At 34.0% G+C, this 18048-nt stretch overlaps 1 protein-coding gene across 2 annotated transcripts in view; it reads right to left on the reverse strand.

Moving 5' to 3' along the window:
- The window catches only part of SNTG1 (syntrophin gamma 1), a gene marked incomplete at both ends in the record, with an annotated part of 354349 nt that overhangs the window by 220618 nt on the left and 115683 nt on the right, over positions 1-18048 (reverse strand). For both annotated transcript variants that reach the window (XM_080802473.1, XM_080802472.1), the window contains 2 exons: positions 6509-6639; positions 13373-13455. In XM_080802473.1, coding sequence (XP_080658599.1) covers positions 6509-6639; positions 13373-13455 — 214 coding nt within the window. The remainder of the gene's footprint in view (positions 1-6508; positions 6640-13372; positions 13456-18048) is intronic.

The following is an 18048-nucleotide window of genomic DNA, read 5'->3' on the forward strand; positions in this document are numbered from 1 at the left end:
TCTACTTCCCATTTCCATTCTAATATTCCAACACTACAATGCTCTATGATATTGACACTTCAGAATTGAAATCCGATATATATTTTAAATCAGGGTCATTACCATAGATGAACATAAACTGTCTTATCACTGATAAAAAATATTGTGATGTTTTAATTCATACCTAGACAATAGTATATGACAGTAACACAACTTTGTTGCAATTAAATACAAGAGGTATTTTATCACTGAAGTTAAAATTATGGGCCTTGGGAAATCCAGCCAACAAATAACATCCTAGGTTTTGAACCAACATAAATAATTTCCTATGTTTATCATCCTGAGCTAGTAATTTATCCTTTTATTTATTTTATTCTCCTCACTGTTGCAACTGCCACTGGCCTGTAAGCTCCTTCAGGGAAAGAACCAAACAAAACACCTCCTACTTACAGACATTAAATCAATATTTATTGAGTGAATGAATGAACAATAAATTAGCTCTTGAATGTGAATTACTATGAAATCCACTCTGAATAGTGCTATGTTTATAACTGCTTATTACTGTAATATTTATTGAGTGTAATTAATTCAATTGCTAAAAGCTGTTGATGTACTGCAGCACCATAAAAATAAAAATGTAGGGAGTCATCTGGACTCAACCAATTTCTTTTTCCTCATAAACTGTTTTAGCTAAATGATTCTATATCATATCTCTGTGTGAATTTTTCTGAAGTAAAAACAAAACAAATATATGCACTTAAAAATATATATTGTTAATAGAAATATTAAGAGACTTCTTAAAGCAGAAGAAAAACAAACCCAAAAGAATGAAACAAAGAAAAACAGAAAGATTAAAGATAGGATACACGTGAAGAGTTATGTAAAAATAATAATATAATATCTTGAGGAATTTAAAATACATGTAGAATTAAAAATCATATCAGAAATATGTCCAGGGATGCCTGGTGGCTCAGTCAGTTAAGTGTCTGCCTTCAGCTCAGGTAGTGATCTGAGTCCTGAGATCCTTAGGTTTGCTGCTCACCAGGGAGGCCACTTCTCCCTCTCCCTCTGCCCCTTACCCCTGCCTCATGCTCTCTCTCTCTAATAAATAAAACCTTGAAAAAAAAAAGAAGAAAGAAAAAAAAGACATGTGTCCAAAGATAGAAAAAGAATAAAGAGTTAAATTGTTCTAAGTTTCTAGCATTTTCTGAAAAGGCAAAATTAGTAAATTGAATTAAATTGTATGATGTTATGGTCTGAGTGTCCCCTGCCCCCCACCCCCAAAATTTATATGGTGAAATATTAATGACCAGTGTGATGGCATTAATAGGTGGAGTCTTTGGGAGTGGCTTAACCATAAGCCATGAGAGTGAAACCTTCATGAATGGCATTAGTGTTTTATAAAAGAGACTCCAGAGAAATCCCGAATTACATATATATATATATATATATATATATATATATATATATATAAAGAGTCAAAAAACAAAAGAAATTTCCCCAAAGAGGATTCCATATGACAAAGGAACACCTGAAAAGATGTTCAACACCATTAAAATGCACAAATTCAGGTCACAATGACATATTGCTACATTCCTAGCAGAATGCAAACTAAAAGATGGCAATGACACCAATGTTGGCAAAGATGTAGAGAAATGAGATCACTCATACATGCTTGTGGGGATGTAGAATTGTATAGCCAGTCTAAAAAACAGTGTACTTCTTTCTTACAAAACTAAATATACATACAACTCAACGATTGAGCTCTTGAGCATTTACTCAAAGAAATTAAAATGTATGTTCATATAAAAATCTATACACAAATATTCATAGCATCTTAATTTAGAATATCCCAAAACAGAAAGACCCCAGATATCCTTCAAGGGGTGAATATTTTTAATGTAGTATATCCATACCATGGAATACTATTAGAAACTAGAAATTTTTCATTTCTTTTTAGAAATGAACAACTGAAAAATGCAACTACTTGGAAGAATTACTAGAGAATTATGCTGAGTAAGAAAATTCAACCCATTAAGGTTACATAATGTAAGATTTCATTTATATATTACATATTACATAATATTCTTAAAATTACATAATAATAGAGATGAAGAACAGATTAATAAGTTTTCAGAGATCAGAGGCATACTGGGGAGAAAAATATTGGCATGGCTATGGAAGGGCAACAGGAAGGTTCTTATGTTCTCATGTAACTGTTTTTTGTTTGTGGATAAAAGAATGTGAATATGAGAAAAATTCTATAGAACTACACACACACACTCACATGTGCGAAACCTGAATGAGTAGTGGATTTTATTCATTTCCTGAATGTGATATGGTACTATAGTTTTTCAAGAAGTTACCATTTGGGAAAATGGGTAAGGAGTAAACAGAATACCTGTATTGTTCATACAACTACATGTGAAAGTACAATTATCTCAAGATAAAATGTTTAATTATAAAAAATAAAAACCTAAAGTGTTGAATAGAAAACAAATACTAAGACAGTAGATATAATCCCAAATATACCAGTAATTACAAGAAACTAGACTAAATAATCCAATTGGAAGATTAAGATTGTTATTTTGGATTTTAAAAAAAAGAAATAAAAGAAAAATATATACAGCTCAGAAAGGACACATTTTGTAGAGTAAGACTAATGAAAGTTGAAAGAAATGGATAAAAGAATATATAATGTAAATTTGGTGCAATTCTTGAAAGCAAGAAACAATTTCAGAGATATGGATCATTTCATAATGATAAAATTGTTATACATCAAAAAGTCATAAAGTTCTAAATCTTCTTATATCCAATAATATAAAATTAAATGTATACAGCAAATATTGACACTCTAAAAAGGAGAGACACACAAAGTCACCATCATAGTAGGACACTGAAATGCACCTTTATCAATATGAATAAATATGACTTAGTTGAAATATGTAAAATACTGCATATGTAAAATATGTAAAATACTTTAGGAAATGACAATACAGATTCTTTTAAGTGTATATGGAACATTTAGAACTATTCATACACCAGATGAAATCAAGTCTCAACAAGTATTAAAGGCTTGAAATTATTCTACATAAAATTATACTAGAAAGCAATAACAAAAGAGAGAATTAGAAAAATCCCAAAATATTTTGAAATTTTGCAATACATTTTTATCTAAAATATAATCCATGAGTCAAAGAAGTAATTATAACAAAAATTAGAAAATATAATTAAATGAATACTTTAAAAAAATAGCTTCATGAATAGCAACACTTCCGGACTCCAATTCTGGCCAAGAAGTAGCCCCATTCTTCTCAAATTCTCCCCAACACAATTAATGAACCATGGACATACTCCAACAACAGGTAGAGATGACGAATGAAAAGAAAAGGATTAGGCTAATTGCCTAGGGACCTTTTGACTTGAGGAATGACAAGGTGGTAAGTCTTGTGGGTTTTCTTACTGCCTCCCATATATCCTAGACAGTGTGCTTTAGGAGTCTGCAACCCAGAATCACTAACAGCAAGACAGAAAAAGGGTTAAAACAAAGTTTCTTCTCCCTAAAGGGCTATGAAATGAGTGTGCTAACCACATTCAATATTTTTTGGAAACCTGCCCTAATACAATCAAGCATCAATGGAACCACTGTCCCCTTTCCCCCAGGTTTCATCAGGGCCAAGCAGGGAGATAGTCTTCCACACATCCTCTGATTCCATCACCTAGTGGTGTTCAAGAGACCATGCAGGAAGCTGATCCTCCATCTCCCACATCAAAGAAGCAGAAAGCATTTCCATTCCCCTTGGAATAATATCACTGGGACCTAGTGGGAAGCTTAACCCCCATCCCCACTCTGCAGCAATTAAACTCAGGAAGGTGGCGTGAAATGGAGTTAGTGGGTACTCTTTCTCCTCCCGTGCTAACCACCATGCATCAGCAGGAAGCCTAGCTTCCATGCCCACCTGTCATCACCAGGGTGAAGTGAGGTGGTGGGAGGTGGGACTTATTGCCCTCAGCTTTCCCTCCATCTCCTCCTCTCTGTCTGCAGTGTCTCACTATGGAGAGCTGAGCATCTACCTCATCCTGTAACAATAAGCAATGTGGTCAATCCTGCCCTTCCACCTCCCAGGTGGCAGCAGGGTCAAGCAGGAAAATAAGCAGACACTCCAGTCAAAGGCACTGCATGATCCAGTTGGCATCTGACATTCACCAGGATTTAGTTAGAGAGACTGAGGAGTTTGACAACTTACATTTCAGTAATTTTTAATGAGGCAGTACGAGTGGGGATTCAGGGAATTTAACATACACACCCATTCAGCCCTCATATTACATGGCAACAAAGGGATTACCTGCTTTAAAAGGGAGATTAAAAAAGAATCCAAAGTCTCATAGTTTAATACCCAAAAAGTCCAAGATAAATTTTTTTAAAAATCACTGGTTTTACCAAAGCCAGGAAAATTACAACCTGAATGAGAAAAGACTATCCAAACACACCAATACTGAGATGAACAAAATACTGAAATTATTTTACAAGTATTTTAAACCAGTATAATAAATATGTTTTAATTAGCAATTACAAGTGCTCTTAAAACAAACAAAAAATTAGAAAATTTCAGTAATAAACACACACACACCCCAAATAGACATGATAGACATGAATATCACATTGACAAAAAAAATAAAATCATGGTGAATGGGCTCAATAGCAGAATGAAACAAAAGAAGACAGAATCATAGAATTTGAAGACAGATCAATAGAATTTACCCAGTCTGTATAACAGAAAGAAAATTGATTGAAAAAACAAAAGTATAAATTTTCATAGATCTGTGGAAGAATAATATAAGAGCTAACATTGTATTAACAAAGTGACAGAAGGAAAGAAGAGAGACTGGGACTGTCAAAGTATTTAAAGAAGAAATGACAGAAAACATCCATAATTTGCTGAAAGTCATATACATACAGATTTAAGAAGCTGAGGGAAACCAGGAGAGAATAAAACCAAAGAAATCCATCCAAAGATACATCATAATTAAACTTCTGAAAACTAAAAAAAAAAAGAAAAAAAAAACAGAAAACCTTTGAAAACAGGAAGCAAGAAAGGACATATTATTTATAGGGAAGCACTAATTTGAAAGATCAGGGGGCCCAAAGCACTGCATGACATTTTTCAGATACAAGGCAAGAATGATCAACTTTGATTTCTATATCCATGGAAACTAATCCTAGGAGTGAAGGTAAAATAAAGATATTTTCAGACAAAGTAAGAGAATTTGATGCAAGTAAATATACCTTTAAAGAATGGCTAATAAAAAATTAAAAAAAAAACACCTCTAAATAGAAAGGAAATGTTAACAGAAGGCTTAGAACTTTTGAAAGAAAGAACATTGGAATGGGTAAAACTTGGGTTAAATATAAAAAAACTACTCTTTCCATAAGTTTTTACGATCATTTTTGATGACTGAAGCAAAAATCATACCATCTGATATGGTGCTTGATATATGTAGAAAAAGTTAAGATAATTATGCTTACAAATTAGGGAGGATTAAGGGACCTAAATGAAAGTAATATTTCTATACTTCATTCAAAGTGATAAATCAATAGCAGGGTGTGATGAGATAAGCAACCACTCAGAAAACTATACCAAATGATACACTAAAAAGCTATGTAAGTAAATCAAGATATAATCCTGAATTTCTGGGTATAGCTAGAGCAGACTTTGATGGAAATGTGCAGTTCTGACTACATATATTAGCAAAGGAAGCTTGAAAAATTAATGATCAAACCAAAGTTTAGGAAACCATGCCCTACAGACCAAATCTTGCCTGACACCTGTTTTTATAAATAAAGTTTTATTGGAATACAGCCATACCCATTTGTTTATATATTGTCTATGGGAGTTTTCATGAAACAAAGACAGAATTCAATAGTTGTGATAGAGAAAATAGACCTGCAAAGCCTAAAATATTTACTATACCACTTGTTACAGAGAAGTCTCAGGACACCTAGAACATCAATCTTAAGAAACTATAAGAACAAAAAGTCAAGCCAAAGAATTTAAGGAATGAAAACAATCAAGAAAGAAGCAGAAACTCATTATTTGTAAAACACAAAATGCAGAACTTCAGGACATTGCTAATGATTTACCTCTATTTAAAAAGATAGCATGAGATAGCACTGCTATTAAGTACATGAAAATAAAGTTTGCTACCTAAATGAACTACATAATTTCCTTGAGAAAAAACAACTTACTAAAACTAAGATAAGAAATTAAAAGAAAACAATAAAACTCTATTTATTATTAAGACACTAAATCTATTATAGCAAGTTGGTAGAGTTAGGGCCTTAACTGAATGTTTTAAGTCATTGAATTCCTAAATGTTTTACTGTGTTATACTATTTTTTTTATAGTTCTTCTTTCTACTATTAGCAATGTGTTGAGAATAAAAATCATAAGCCATATTATGTTAAAAGTTTAGTTGTAGGCCTCTTTTGCAGTGAACAGAAAATCAGAACCTACTAACTTGAACTCACCGACTCAAATCTGTCCCAGGCACATACTGAGAAAAACGTGAATGAAGCAGCGGGATCAGCCTAAGGTCACACCATCGCTTTTCCCATCTCAAACCCGGAGATGTTGGCCATGAAGAACATGATAATGTGTCCTGAAAAGAATACAAACAATCAATGTTCTTTTTTTCACTTCTGTGTTTTGAGTTTCTATGTAACAAATACTTTTCATTTGGGGAGGATCAATTTTTCCCCCTAAATAATCAAAAGACACTTATAGACTGCCTCAAAAAGGGATCCATATTCATTGCCGATAAAGCTGCATCTGTTAATTTCTTTATTAAAGGCATTCTATAGGAATGTGAGAAAGGAATCACTGAGATTAAGAATTGTAGGGAAAGCATATGAAAAAAAAAATGAAGCGGGGAGAAGGAAGAAAAAATAGAAGGATGACAGAACTGAATTCAATCAGGAATGGGAAATAAGGGGCAAGCTGTAACTGCAATGAAGTAGTAAGTGACAATATAAAAATAATTTGTATTTCATTCCATTAGCCACAATTTTGAGTATCTGCTAAGTACTAAACAGCGTTATGTAAGTGCTTGTGACTTATCAGTTGCTCATAAATATTTTTGAGTAGAATAAATATTCTTATAAAACAGCTTTTAAAAACTACTGAGGTAATCTTTGTCTATTGTTGTAACTTCATGTTTATGAAATGTTCATATTTTCTTATATTGTTTGAAAGTCATGTTAAGTCAACCACTGCTGGTTTAAAATTACATGTATTTTAAGTTTCATTAGAAGTTTATGTCTTTTTCCTTACATATAGAAAAGATTTATATTTGAATAAAATTGGGGCTTTTCACACTTGATGATGATTCATGCTTCTTTCATTACTTCAGATTTAATATTTCTTCCTGGCAGTAGTACATGGAATAAGGCTGATATTTAAGTTAGGATGGATTGTATGGGGCCAAGGCACAAACTGATTTCTTTATATTCTATAGATTTAGAATTTTTTAGTGATAATTTTGGAAGAAGATCATATTTTAGTCTAGATGTTGAAACTCCATTAATATCAATATTATTAGTAACATTTTAACAATATTATTAGTAACATTTTCTTTTTCTTCTTTTTTTTTTTTTTTAACAATTTTATTTTTAAGTAATCTCTACACCTAACATGGGGCCTGAATCCACAGCCCCAAGATCAAGGATCAGGTGCTCCACCAATTAAGTCAGCTAGGCTCCCCTGATATTTTCTTTAAGGTATTAATTTCTTCAAAATTGCTTAGGGGGAAAAACTTCCATTTTTTTCCCTGAAGGTTGAGTGCTCTTTGGTATTATTATGTTGATTGGTACCAACTGTGCCAATAAAAATGTATTAAATCCTTCCAGTTGTTGAGAAAGCAAGGGTAGACTTGCAAAGACCATCCAGTTGAGGGGGCCCCCTACTGGTAATTGGTTTCCAAGACACCCAGCCTTTGATGCAACATGCTTATTTGGTGCTTATTTCATGCTCATTGGGTGATTGCTAAGGCACAGACATAGATTTCATGTTAATCTTTCTTCTGTCCTTGATGCCACATGTTATAGATGGTCAACATTTGGAATGGAGTCACTTAGGTGACAGTACCACAAGGTGCGAAGGGTTCAGGCTCTGACTTCTGAATCAGACCACCCGGGTTCAAGAACGCCAACTTCCCAACTGACCACTCCTTTAAACCTAAGGGCAATTTATTTAAAATCTCTGCACTATAGTGTGCTTATCTCTAAAGATAAGGGTATCACAAGGCTTCTGCTCACAAAAGAAAAACCTAAAGCATTTTTGGACTCAGTAAACTATTATGTCCCTACTTTCTGCATGAGGACCCTTGAAAAAACAGTAAACTTCAGTGACACACTAGGTTTCTGTGACCAGAACAGACTGTAGCAAGTGTAAGTGTCCCAGGTCCCACCAAGCTGCCTTATAAATATCAAGCACATATCAGTGTATGTCTGGAATGGACTCAAAGGACCCCAGTGCGCATGGTTCTCTCCTGAGAAGTTTTACAGTAAATAAATGGCCCAGGTCAGCCCGCCTGAAAATGACAGTGCCAGGCAGATTCATTCAGACCTATGTCTTTATGATTCTAGGGCCATCATATCTATTATAGCACAACATTTACATTCATAATCAGAGGTAAAACCATGCAAAGAATAACTCAGATTTTTGTCTTGATTACTTCACAATTCTGTTATATGATTTTAGGCAAGTTATTTAAAGATGGTTCCTCATCTTTCTTGAAAAACACAAGTAGTTCCCTTTCCTTTTTATGTTCCATGAACAAATGACATAGGAAGTATAACAAGATAAAAGAGTTAAGCAATGGAATTTTTGGGACAATGATAAATACTAATAGATGAATATAAACTTTAGAAATCATGTTTCATAAGACTTCATAGTCTTATATGAACATATGAAATATAAAATACTTTTTAAAGATTTTATTTATTTATTAGCCAGAGATCACAAGTAGGCAGAGAGAGAGAGGGGAAAACAGGTTCCCTGCCGAGCAGAGAGTCCGATGCTGGGCTAGATCCCCGACCCTGGGATCCCCCTGAGCTGAAGGCAGAGGCTTTAACCCACTGAGCCACCCAGGCGCCCCCTGAAATATAAAGTATTTCATATGTGAAAATACATGTGGGGGCACCTGGGTGGCTCAGTGAGTTAAAGCCTCTGCCTACAGCTCAGGTCATGATCTCAGGGTCCTGGGATCAAGCCCCGCGTCGGGCTCTCTGCTCAGCGGGGAGCCTGCTTCCTCCTCTCTCTCAATGCCTACTCCTGATCTCTCTGTCAAATAAATAAATAAAATCTTAAAAAAAAAAAAGAAAATACATGTGATCTTTGACATAACTTTGATGTAGCATCTCAATTTGATGCTTTCAAGAAACAAAGTTGTCAAATGTCACTTTCTTTTATGTTTCCTTATAAAAAGTATGAAATAAGTCCCACTTCAGCTATTGAGTGAATCAACATTAATGTATTTCATTTTACAGATCTGTTATTGATAATGAGCTTTGAAGATTATTCATCCTTATTTAATTATGAAAATTGAATATAATTTTGCTTTCTATTTTTTCTTTAATAGTATTTATTATTATATCTTAGAGTTATTTTTAATTATATATGAATGAACTAAAATAATGGTTTTTGTAGTTTAAGTCTCATAACTACTTTTTAAGAGCTTTATTCTTCAATGTCAAGAATGTTGTTTTGGGGGCACCTGGGTGGCTCAGTGGTTTAAGGGCTCTGCCTTCGGCTCAGGTCATGATCCCAGGGTCCTGGAATCAAGCCCTGCATCGGGCTCTCTGCTCGGCAGGGAGCCTGCTTCCTCCTCTCTCTCTCTGCCTGCCTCTCTGCCTACTTGTGATCTCTGTCTGTCAAATAAATAAATAAAATCTTTAAAAAAAAAAAAGGATGTTGTTTTCTAGAATAGTAATAATGTTAGTGGGAAAAGTAATATTTACATAGTCTTTGCTTTAAAATAGATTCTTTGCCCCAAACTTAACACAACTCAAGGTATATTAATTACCATGCAACAATCTCAAGAACAATCATTATACCAAAATAAAATTGGCTATAGAGCAAAATGCTAATCCAGATTTTGTAAGGACTTGGCATAAAAAGTATTCAGTAATGGTATATGGTTAAGAAAAGTTTTTCTCAGAATTTGGTTAGCTAATTATCTGAACTTGAGTCTCCTGGTGAGCACGAAACAAATTCTGTTCTTCCACATTGGCTGCAAACCGGAGGGTTCTTGTATACCCTAAAATCAGTGATCTGGAGTCCTTAGAACGGCTAGACTATATTTTTAGTAAGACGGTGGAGTGATGTTAATATATTTTCCCATATGCTTAAAATGCTGTTTCAGAAAACAAAAATAGTGCCTAGTTACTCAAAATTTGCTTCAGAGAATAATTAAGGCTTAGTAGTTAAAAAATGGGGTTACCTGGGTCCACAATAGAATTGAGGATTTAGACAGATGAGAGAATTGAATGCTTCTCTTAAGAAGACTGTTTAGACTGTGCACATATTCTGTGGAAAAATGTTTCTCAGTTCATATTTCCTTCCTATTTACCCTGTTCATTGTTATTTAGTGAGGGATCAGAAGAAAACATGCCTTTAACTGCTCCTAATTTTAGAAAACTCTGGGTAGAAATGTCCTCCACTCTCCATACCTGCCTCCAAGCCTATTAAGACACAGAAGAGAAACACAGGATAGCACTGGCCAGGTAAGTCAGTGTGATCTGATGGGGCCTGAAGATTTACTTTCTTATAGGCATTAGAACAAAGATTTGGTTCGTAGTCCCTCAATCTTTGTTGAGCTCAATTAAATCAGATATTCAAAGTCCCTAGTAGCCCTTTCCTCTGATATCTAAATGTTAATATCCATTGTTCTTTTTCCTGCTCCTATTATAGTTAATTTTATACATTTGTCTATAGATCTGAATTTTACACTTTTTGGGTCAGGACACACAATTAACTTCTCCCTATGGTATCTAGAAGAGTGTTTCTACAAAGCAGATACTCAGCAAAAATTTATTTAATTGAAGCACATTATTTTTTTAATTTTTAATATACTTTACTTCAATTTACATATGTCTTGGTTCTTATTCTCTAAAATCATGGTAAGTATCATGAATTGCCCTGCACTTAAAGATCTTCAGCAATGGCAAAATAGTGTTCAATCCTAATGCTAAAAATGAAAATAAAAGTCCCTCTTGAAAATAAAAAGACATAATTCCTGTAAGGGAAATTTACAATTGTATTTTAAATTTTATATAGAGGGATTTATGTGGAAGAGTTATGTTGTAGAATTAGTCAATGATTTTATTCCTTAATCATACCTTTCTAAAGAGGACATGATAGCAAGCAACAACATAGAGGCATCATTCACGAAATTAAATCCACAGATGTTTTTATGTGTTAATGAGATGAGTTATTAAAAAAAAAAAGAAGAAAAAGAAGAAGACTGATTCTTAGCCATAGAATGTTGACTTCTCCGCTTCTCATTATTATAGAGGCATCCAAGGGTAATAGGACAAGAATTAGATTAAAAGTATGACTAAACAGCTTCTGCTTATTCTGAAGTAAAAGAGTTCTTCCTTCCTGTCTGAGGAGCAGAGCTGAGATGGGGACTTTTGTTTCAATGATATGTGAAGGGAAAGTTCTCAGGATAAGCCTGTGATGACTGAGGAAAGCAGTGGATGAGACAGGGAACAACCTCAGCAGAGATGTGGGCTCCTGAAGGTCTCAAACTGTTGGCTACAACCACCTGGGAGGGAGTAGTGTCTCCAGAGAAGTCAACAGTGAATGGGGTGGGATGGGGGCAGGAGATGTGGGGTGGGGAATGTGATGGCGTGGTTCGGTAACCCACTCACAGAGGCTGGGGATAGGTCTGCCCAATAAAGCGGACTGGAAAAGCATCGAAAGCACCAAGAGCATCTAAATAGTAAGGAAAGAAGGTGAGTAGTTTCTGAAGTAAAATGTAAAGGTTTGGTTGGAGATTGTAAGAAGTCTGTAGTATTAAGAAGTATGCTAGTGGCAGCACAGAATGTATATATTCATTGATTCATTAGGAAAGCAATGTTTAAGTCACTAAGATCTTGCCGTCTTCTGAAGAGCAGTGTTTTAAATATTATCTATAATGTGAAAATTATTTCTCTGGCAACAAAAATAAAAGAGAAGATCAGATGAAATACACTCAGATGTGGTTGGTTTGTGAGGATAGAGATAACCCTTGGTCTTGCCAAGGTTTAAGAACAAAGAAATAATAAAATTTAAAAAGACTTGGGTACCTAAGGTACACAGTTAAGGAATAGTAGTGGTGCACTGAGGTATAATGAAGGCTGAAGATCCTCAAAAGAAGTACTTTGAGGTAAAATGCCACAGTTTGGTCAAGAATTTCAAATGAAGGATGAATCTTACAAGGCAGAAGTGATATGTGCTTTCTACATATCCTAATATGTAGAATAGAAAAATAAAACTCTATTTAATATCAGCACTACTGTTATTCTTCATGTTTGTGATCTCAGGGGAAATTTGTTAGACTCACATATAACCTGAGAGAACTGTTTTGTCTTTAGCCTGTGTAAACATTTTGAAGGGTGAAATATAAGGTGTTCCAAACATATTTATTAAAAAAAATCCAAAACACAACAATAATAAAAACTTGTTTCCTTCACCTTATAATTGGAAAAGAAAATTTAACATTTTATTAAATATATATAAAACAAATATGCCAATTTTATCAATGATTAAGTACATCTATAGTTGAACATTTGTGACATTTTAACAAGATGTTAGACTATTCTCTCTTTGCATTAATTTCCTGGTATGCCTGCAGATTGTTAAGAAATCCTACTAATTGGAAACTTAAATAGCTACTTTCAGCTAAATTATTTCAAAAGAAAAATGATAAAAATCATGTCAAATCAGTTAGAGCATGAAATTACATACAATATGCACTGTTATAAATGATTATGTGATGTTATGTGTGATCTCATGAAATTAAGTCTCTACAGCTTACAAAAGGCTTAATGCAGACCCGAGAGGAGAAAAATGACATTAAAAAATAACTGTTATAAAAGTAATCTTAACTCCTAACGTTTAAAGGATGAGACAAACAAGGATTTAACTATGTCAGAGCAATGAGAGTCATTAGCAGTTTTTGCAAACTGTGATTATTCATATTTATATACTCATATATAATATATATTTATATATAATATGTAACGTATTCATTTATATATTGTATGTTTCATGTATGTATATATATATAACTATTTTCCTTTCTTTGCGTTATCTCCTTATTTATCTGAACTATGCCTTGGTCATCTTACTGTATTGTTGGGATGATAGTTGAGATGCAAGCCACTATCACAAAGAGGAGAGGAGGTGCCACTGCTCTGGTCACTTGGAGCACCTGTAGAAAAAACATCACAACATCCCACTGGTTAGAATACCAAAATATTCTAGACCGATGCATTCTACATTATATATTTCCATATACTCAGTAATGTCAAGAAAATCAGTTAGTAAAATTAATTTTAGTTTCACTTATATCAAAGCTGGAGTTTTGCAAGTAAGCTAAGTGGCTAAAGTGGGACCCTGAAAGAGAACCATGTATTGATCTTTGATTCCAGAAATATTGCAAGGCTTTATTAAATAAAAACATATAACGTTACAAAATTATTATTTCATTTCATTATCCAGAGTGACCTACACTTATGAACCATACTTATAATTGTCCAGAATGTGGTTTGTCTACAGAGATTCTATTTATTATCATGTTTCAATGTATGAGGAAGTCATATTTTAGATACCATAATTTTCCACGATGCAAAAAAAGTTTATATGGGCTCCTTATACACTTGATCTTAGCCAAAAGGCTGAGAAGTGATACATATGGGCTCTTTATAAATGCTCTTGGTATATGCTATAATTGGAAATAACTTCATTCATGTTACCTAAATTGGTGCACTTGAAACTAAAATATTTCATATCAGAATCTCATAAGAAATCTACTATCTACTAATATCTTTCTTTCTTTAAATATGAGTAATATATGTCTTAAACTGAGATTTCACAATTCAGTATTTTTTACAGTTAGGATTAGAATACATATTTCTTGATTTTTTATTCTTTTTTTGGAAAACATGATATATTTTAAAAGTAATATTTTAATACATAAGCATATTACTTTAAAATGTATATCCATTTTAGGGGCGCCTGGGTGGCTCAGTGGGTTAAACCTCTACCTTCGGCTCAGGTCATGATCCCAGGGTCCTGGGATCGAGCCCCACATCGGGCTCTATGCTCAGCAAGGAGCCTGTTTCCCCCCTCCTTCTCTCTCTGCCTGCCTCTCTGCCTGCTTGTGATCTCTGTCAAATAAATAAATAAAAATCTTTAAAAAAAAAAATGTATATCCATTTTGAACAGAATAAAATATGTCAAATTCTGTGACAGATCCAAAACAGTCTTTTGAGTGAAATTCAAAGATTTAAATGTATGCATAAAAGAAAGGTACAAACTCAATGATGTATGTTTTCATCTTAAGAAATTAGATATGAAAAAGCAAATTAAATCAAAGTAGAAGACAGAAAGTAATAAAAATAAAAGTGAAAAAGAGTAAGATTGGAACAAAATAACAGAAAAATTAACCAAGATAAAAGTGGGTTCATTGGAAAGATTAATAAAGCTTACAGCAAAGCGATGTAGAAAAAGAGTGAGAAAATACAAGTTATTAATATCAGGAATGAAGAAGGTGGAATTACTGCAGCCAACAAACATAAAAAGGAATAACAGAAGGATATGATGAATAATTTCATGCAAATAAATTCATAACTCAGCTAAAATGGAAAAAAATCTTGAAAAACATTTTACCAAAATTTATAAAAGAAGAAAAAAGTGTCAGAAAAAGTCCTATAAGAATTCAAGTGATTGGGGCACCTGGGTGGCTCAGTGGTTAAGCCTCTGCCTTTGGCTCAGGTCATGATCTCAGGGTCCTGGGATTGAGCCCCGAATTGGTCCCTCTGCTCAGTGGGGAGCCTGCCTCCCCGTCTCTCTCTGCCTGCCTCTCTGCCTACTTGTCATCTCTGTCAAAGAAATAAATAAAATCTTTAAAAAAAAAAGAATTCAAGAGATGAATTCATACAAAATAAAAACTGTAATTCTAGGCTCAGGTTGCCTTTTGATGAATTTATTAAATTATTTAAGAAAAATATACTACTACTGGAAGCAAAATCTTTATGGAAATAAAGGAGGAGTTACATTCCACAAGTTACATGAAGACATTAAAAACCCTAGTACCAAAATCATACTAAAACACTACAAAAGTATATATATGGATATCCCTCATGAACACATTTTTTTAAGTTTTCTTATGTATTTATTTATTTAAGAGAGAGAGCGAGCATGAACAGGGGGAGAGGGAGAGGGAGAAGCAGATTCCCTACTGAGCAGGGAGCCCAGTGCTGCCACTTGATCCCAGGACCCTGTGATCATAACCTGAGAAGAAAGGACATGCTCAAAAAAAAAAAAAAAAATATATATATATATATATATATATATATATATACATATATATATATATATATATAAATTCAGGGGATGTTTGGTGGCTCAGACTTTAAAGATATATATATATATAAAAGTCTTAATATATTAGCAAATGGAAACCAGCAATATATAAATAAAAAATCTTAACATTTCATGATCAGTGGGTTTATCCTAGGAATTCAAGCTTAATTTGGCATTGAAAATAAATATTTAAAAATTCACCATACAAACCTTCTCCAGAATAGACCACATACTGGGTCACAAATCAGGGCTCAACTGATACCAAACAACTGGGATTATTCCATGCATATTCTCAGATCACACTGCTTTGAAACTGGAGCTCAACCACAAGGAAAAGTTTGGAAGGAATTCAAACACCTAGAAGCTAAAGACCATCCTGCTTAAGAATGCTTGGATCAGCCAGGAAATCAAAGAAGAACTTAAACAATTCATGGAAACCAATGAGAATGGAGACACTTCAGTCCAAAACCTATGGGATACATCAAAGGTGGTCCTAAGGGGGAAATCCATAGCCATCCAAGCCTCCTCAAAAAAATTGAAAAATACAGAATACACCAGCTGTCTTTACACCTTAAAGAATGGGAAAATCAACAACAAATTAAGCCAACTCCACACACAGGAAGGGAGATAATCAAGATTAGAGCAGAGATCAATGAGATAGAAACTAGAGATACAGTAGAACACAACAATGAAACTAGAAGCTGGACTTTTGAAAGAATCAATAAGATCAATAAACCATTGGCCAAACTAATCCAAAAGAAAAGAGAGAAGACCCAAATTAATAAAATTATGAATGAAAAGGGAGAGATCACAACTAACACCAAGGAAATAGAAACAATCATCAGAAATTATTATCAACAGTTATATGCCAATAAGTTAAGCAACCTAGATGAAATGGATGCATTCCTGGAAAACTATGAACTTCCAAAATTGAACCAGGAAGAAACTGACAACCTGAATAGACCAATATCTAGAAACGAGATTGAAACAGTGGTCAAAAAACTCCCCCAAAATAAGAACCCAGTACCTGATGGATTTCCTGGGAATTCTACCAAACTTTCAAAGAAGAAATAATACCTATTCTCCTGATGCTGTTTCAAAAAATTGAAGCAGAGGGAAAACTTCTAGACTCTTTTGAAGCCAGCATTACACTGATCCTCAAATGGGCAAAGACCCCACCAAAAAGGAGAATTTCAAACCAATATCCCTGATGAATATGGATGCTAAGATTCTCAACAAGATCCTAGCTAATAGGATCCAACAGCACATTAAAAAGATTATCCACCATGACCAGGTGGGATTCATCCCTGGGTTGCAAGGGTGGTTCAACATTCGCAAATCAATCAGTGTGATAGAATGAATCAATAAGAGAATAGAGAAAAACCACATGGTCCTCTCAATTGATGCAGAAAAAGCATTTGACAAAATCCAGCATCCATTCCTGATTAAAATCCTTCAAAGTATAGGGCTAGAGGGGATATTCCTCAACTTCATAAAATCTAAGAAAAACCCACAGCAAATATCATCCTCAATGGGAAAAAGCTCACAACCGTCCCTTTGAGATCAGGAACATGACAAAGATGCCCGCTCTTATCACTCTTGATCAACACAGTATTAGAAGTCCTAGCAACAGCAATCAGACAATGAAGAGAAATAAAAGGTATTAATATTGGCAATGAAGAAGTCAAACTCTCTCTCTTCACAGATGACATGATACTTTATATGGAAAACCCAAAAGACTCCACCCCCAAACTACTAGAACTCATACAGCAATTCTGTAATGTGTCAGGATACAAAGTCAATGTACAGAAATCAGTTGCTTTCTTATACACAACAATGAAAATACAGAAAGGGGAATTAGAGAATCATTTCCATTTACTATAGCACCAAGAACCATAAGATACCTAGGAATAAACCTAACCAAAGAGATAAAGGATCTGTACTTGAGGAACTACAGAACACTCATGAAAGAAATTGAAGAAGACACAAAAAGATGGAAGACCATTCCATGCTCATGGATCGGAAGAATAAACATTGTTAAAATGTCTATACTGCCTCAAGCAATCTATACTTTCAATGCCATTCTGATCAATATTCCATGGGCATTTTTCAAAGAGCTGGAGCAAAAAATCCTAAAATTTGTATGGAATCAGAAGAGACCCCAAATTACTAAGGAAATGTTGAAAAAGAAAAACAAAACTGGGGGCATCACATTGCCTGATTTCAAGCTTTACTACAAAGCTGTGATCACCAAGACAGCATAGTACTGGCATAAAAACAGACACATAGACCAGTGGAACAGAGTAGAGAGCCCAGATATGGACCCTCAACTCTATGGTCAAATAATCTTCGACAAAGCAGGAAAAAATATCCAATGGAAAAAAGACAGTCTCTTCAATAAATGGTGCTGGGAAAATTGGAGATCTATATGTAGAAG

Source organism: Martes martes (assembly GCF_963455335.1).
Source record: "Martes martes genome assembly, chromosome: 4".
NCBI lineage: Eukaryota > Metazoa > Chordata > Mammalia > Carnivora > Mustelidae > Martes > Martes martes.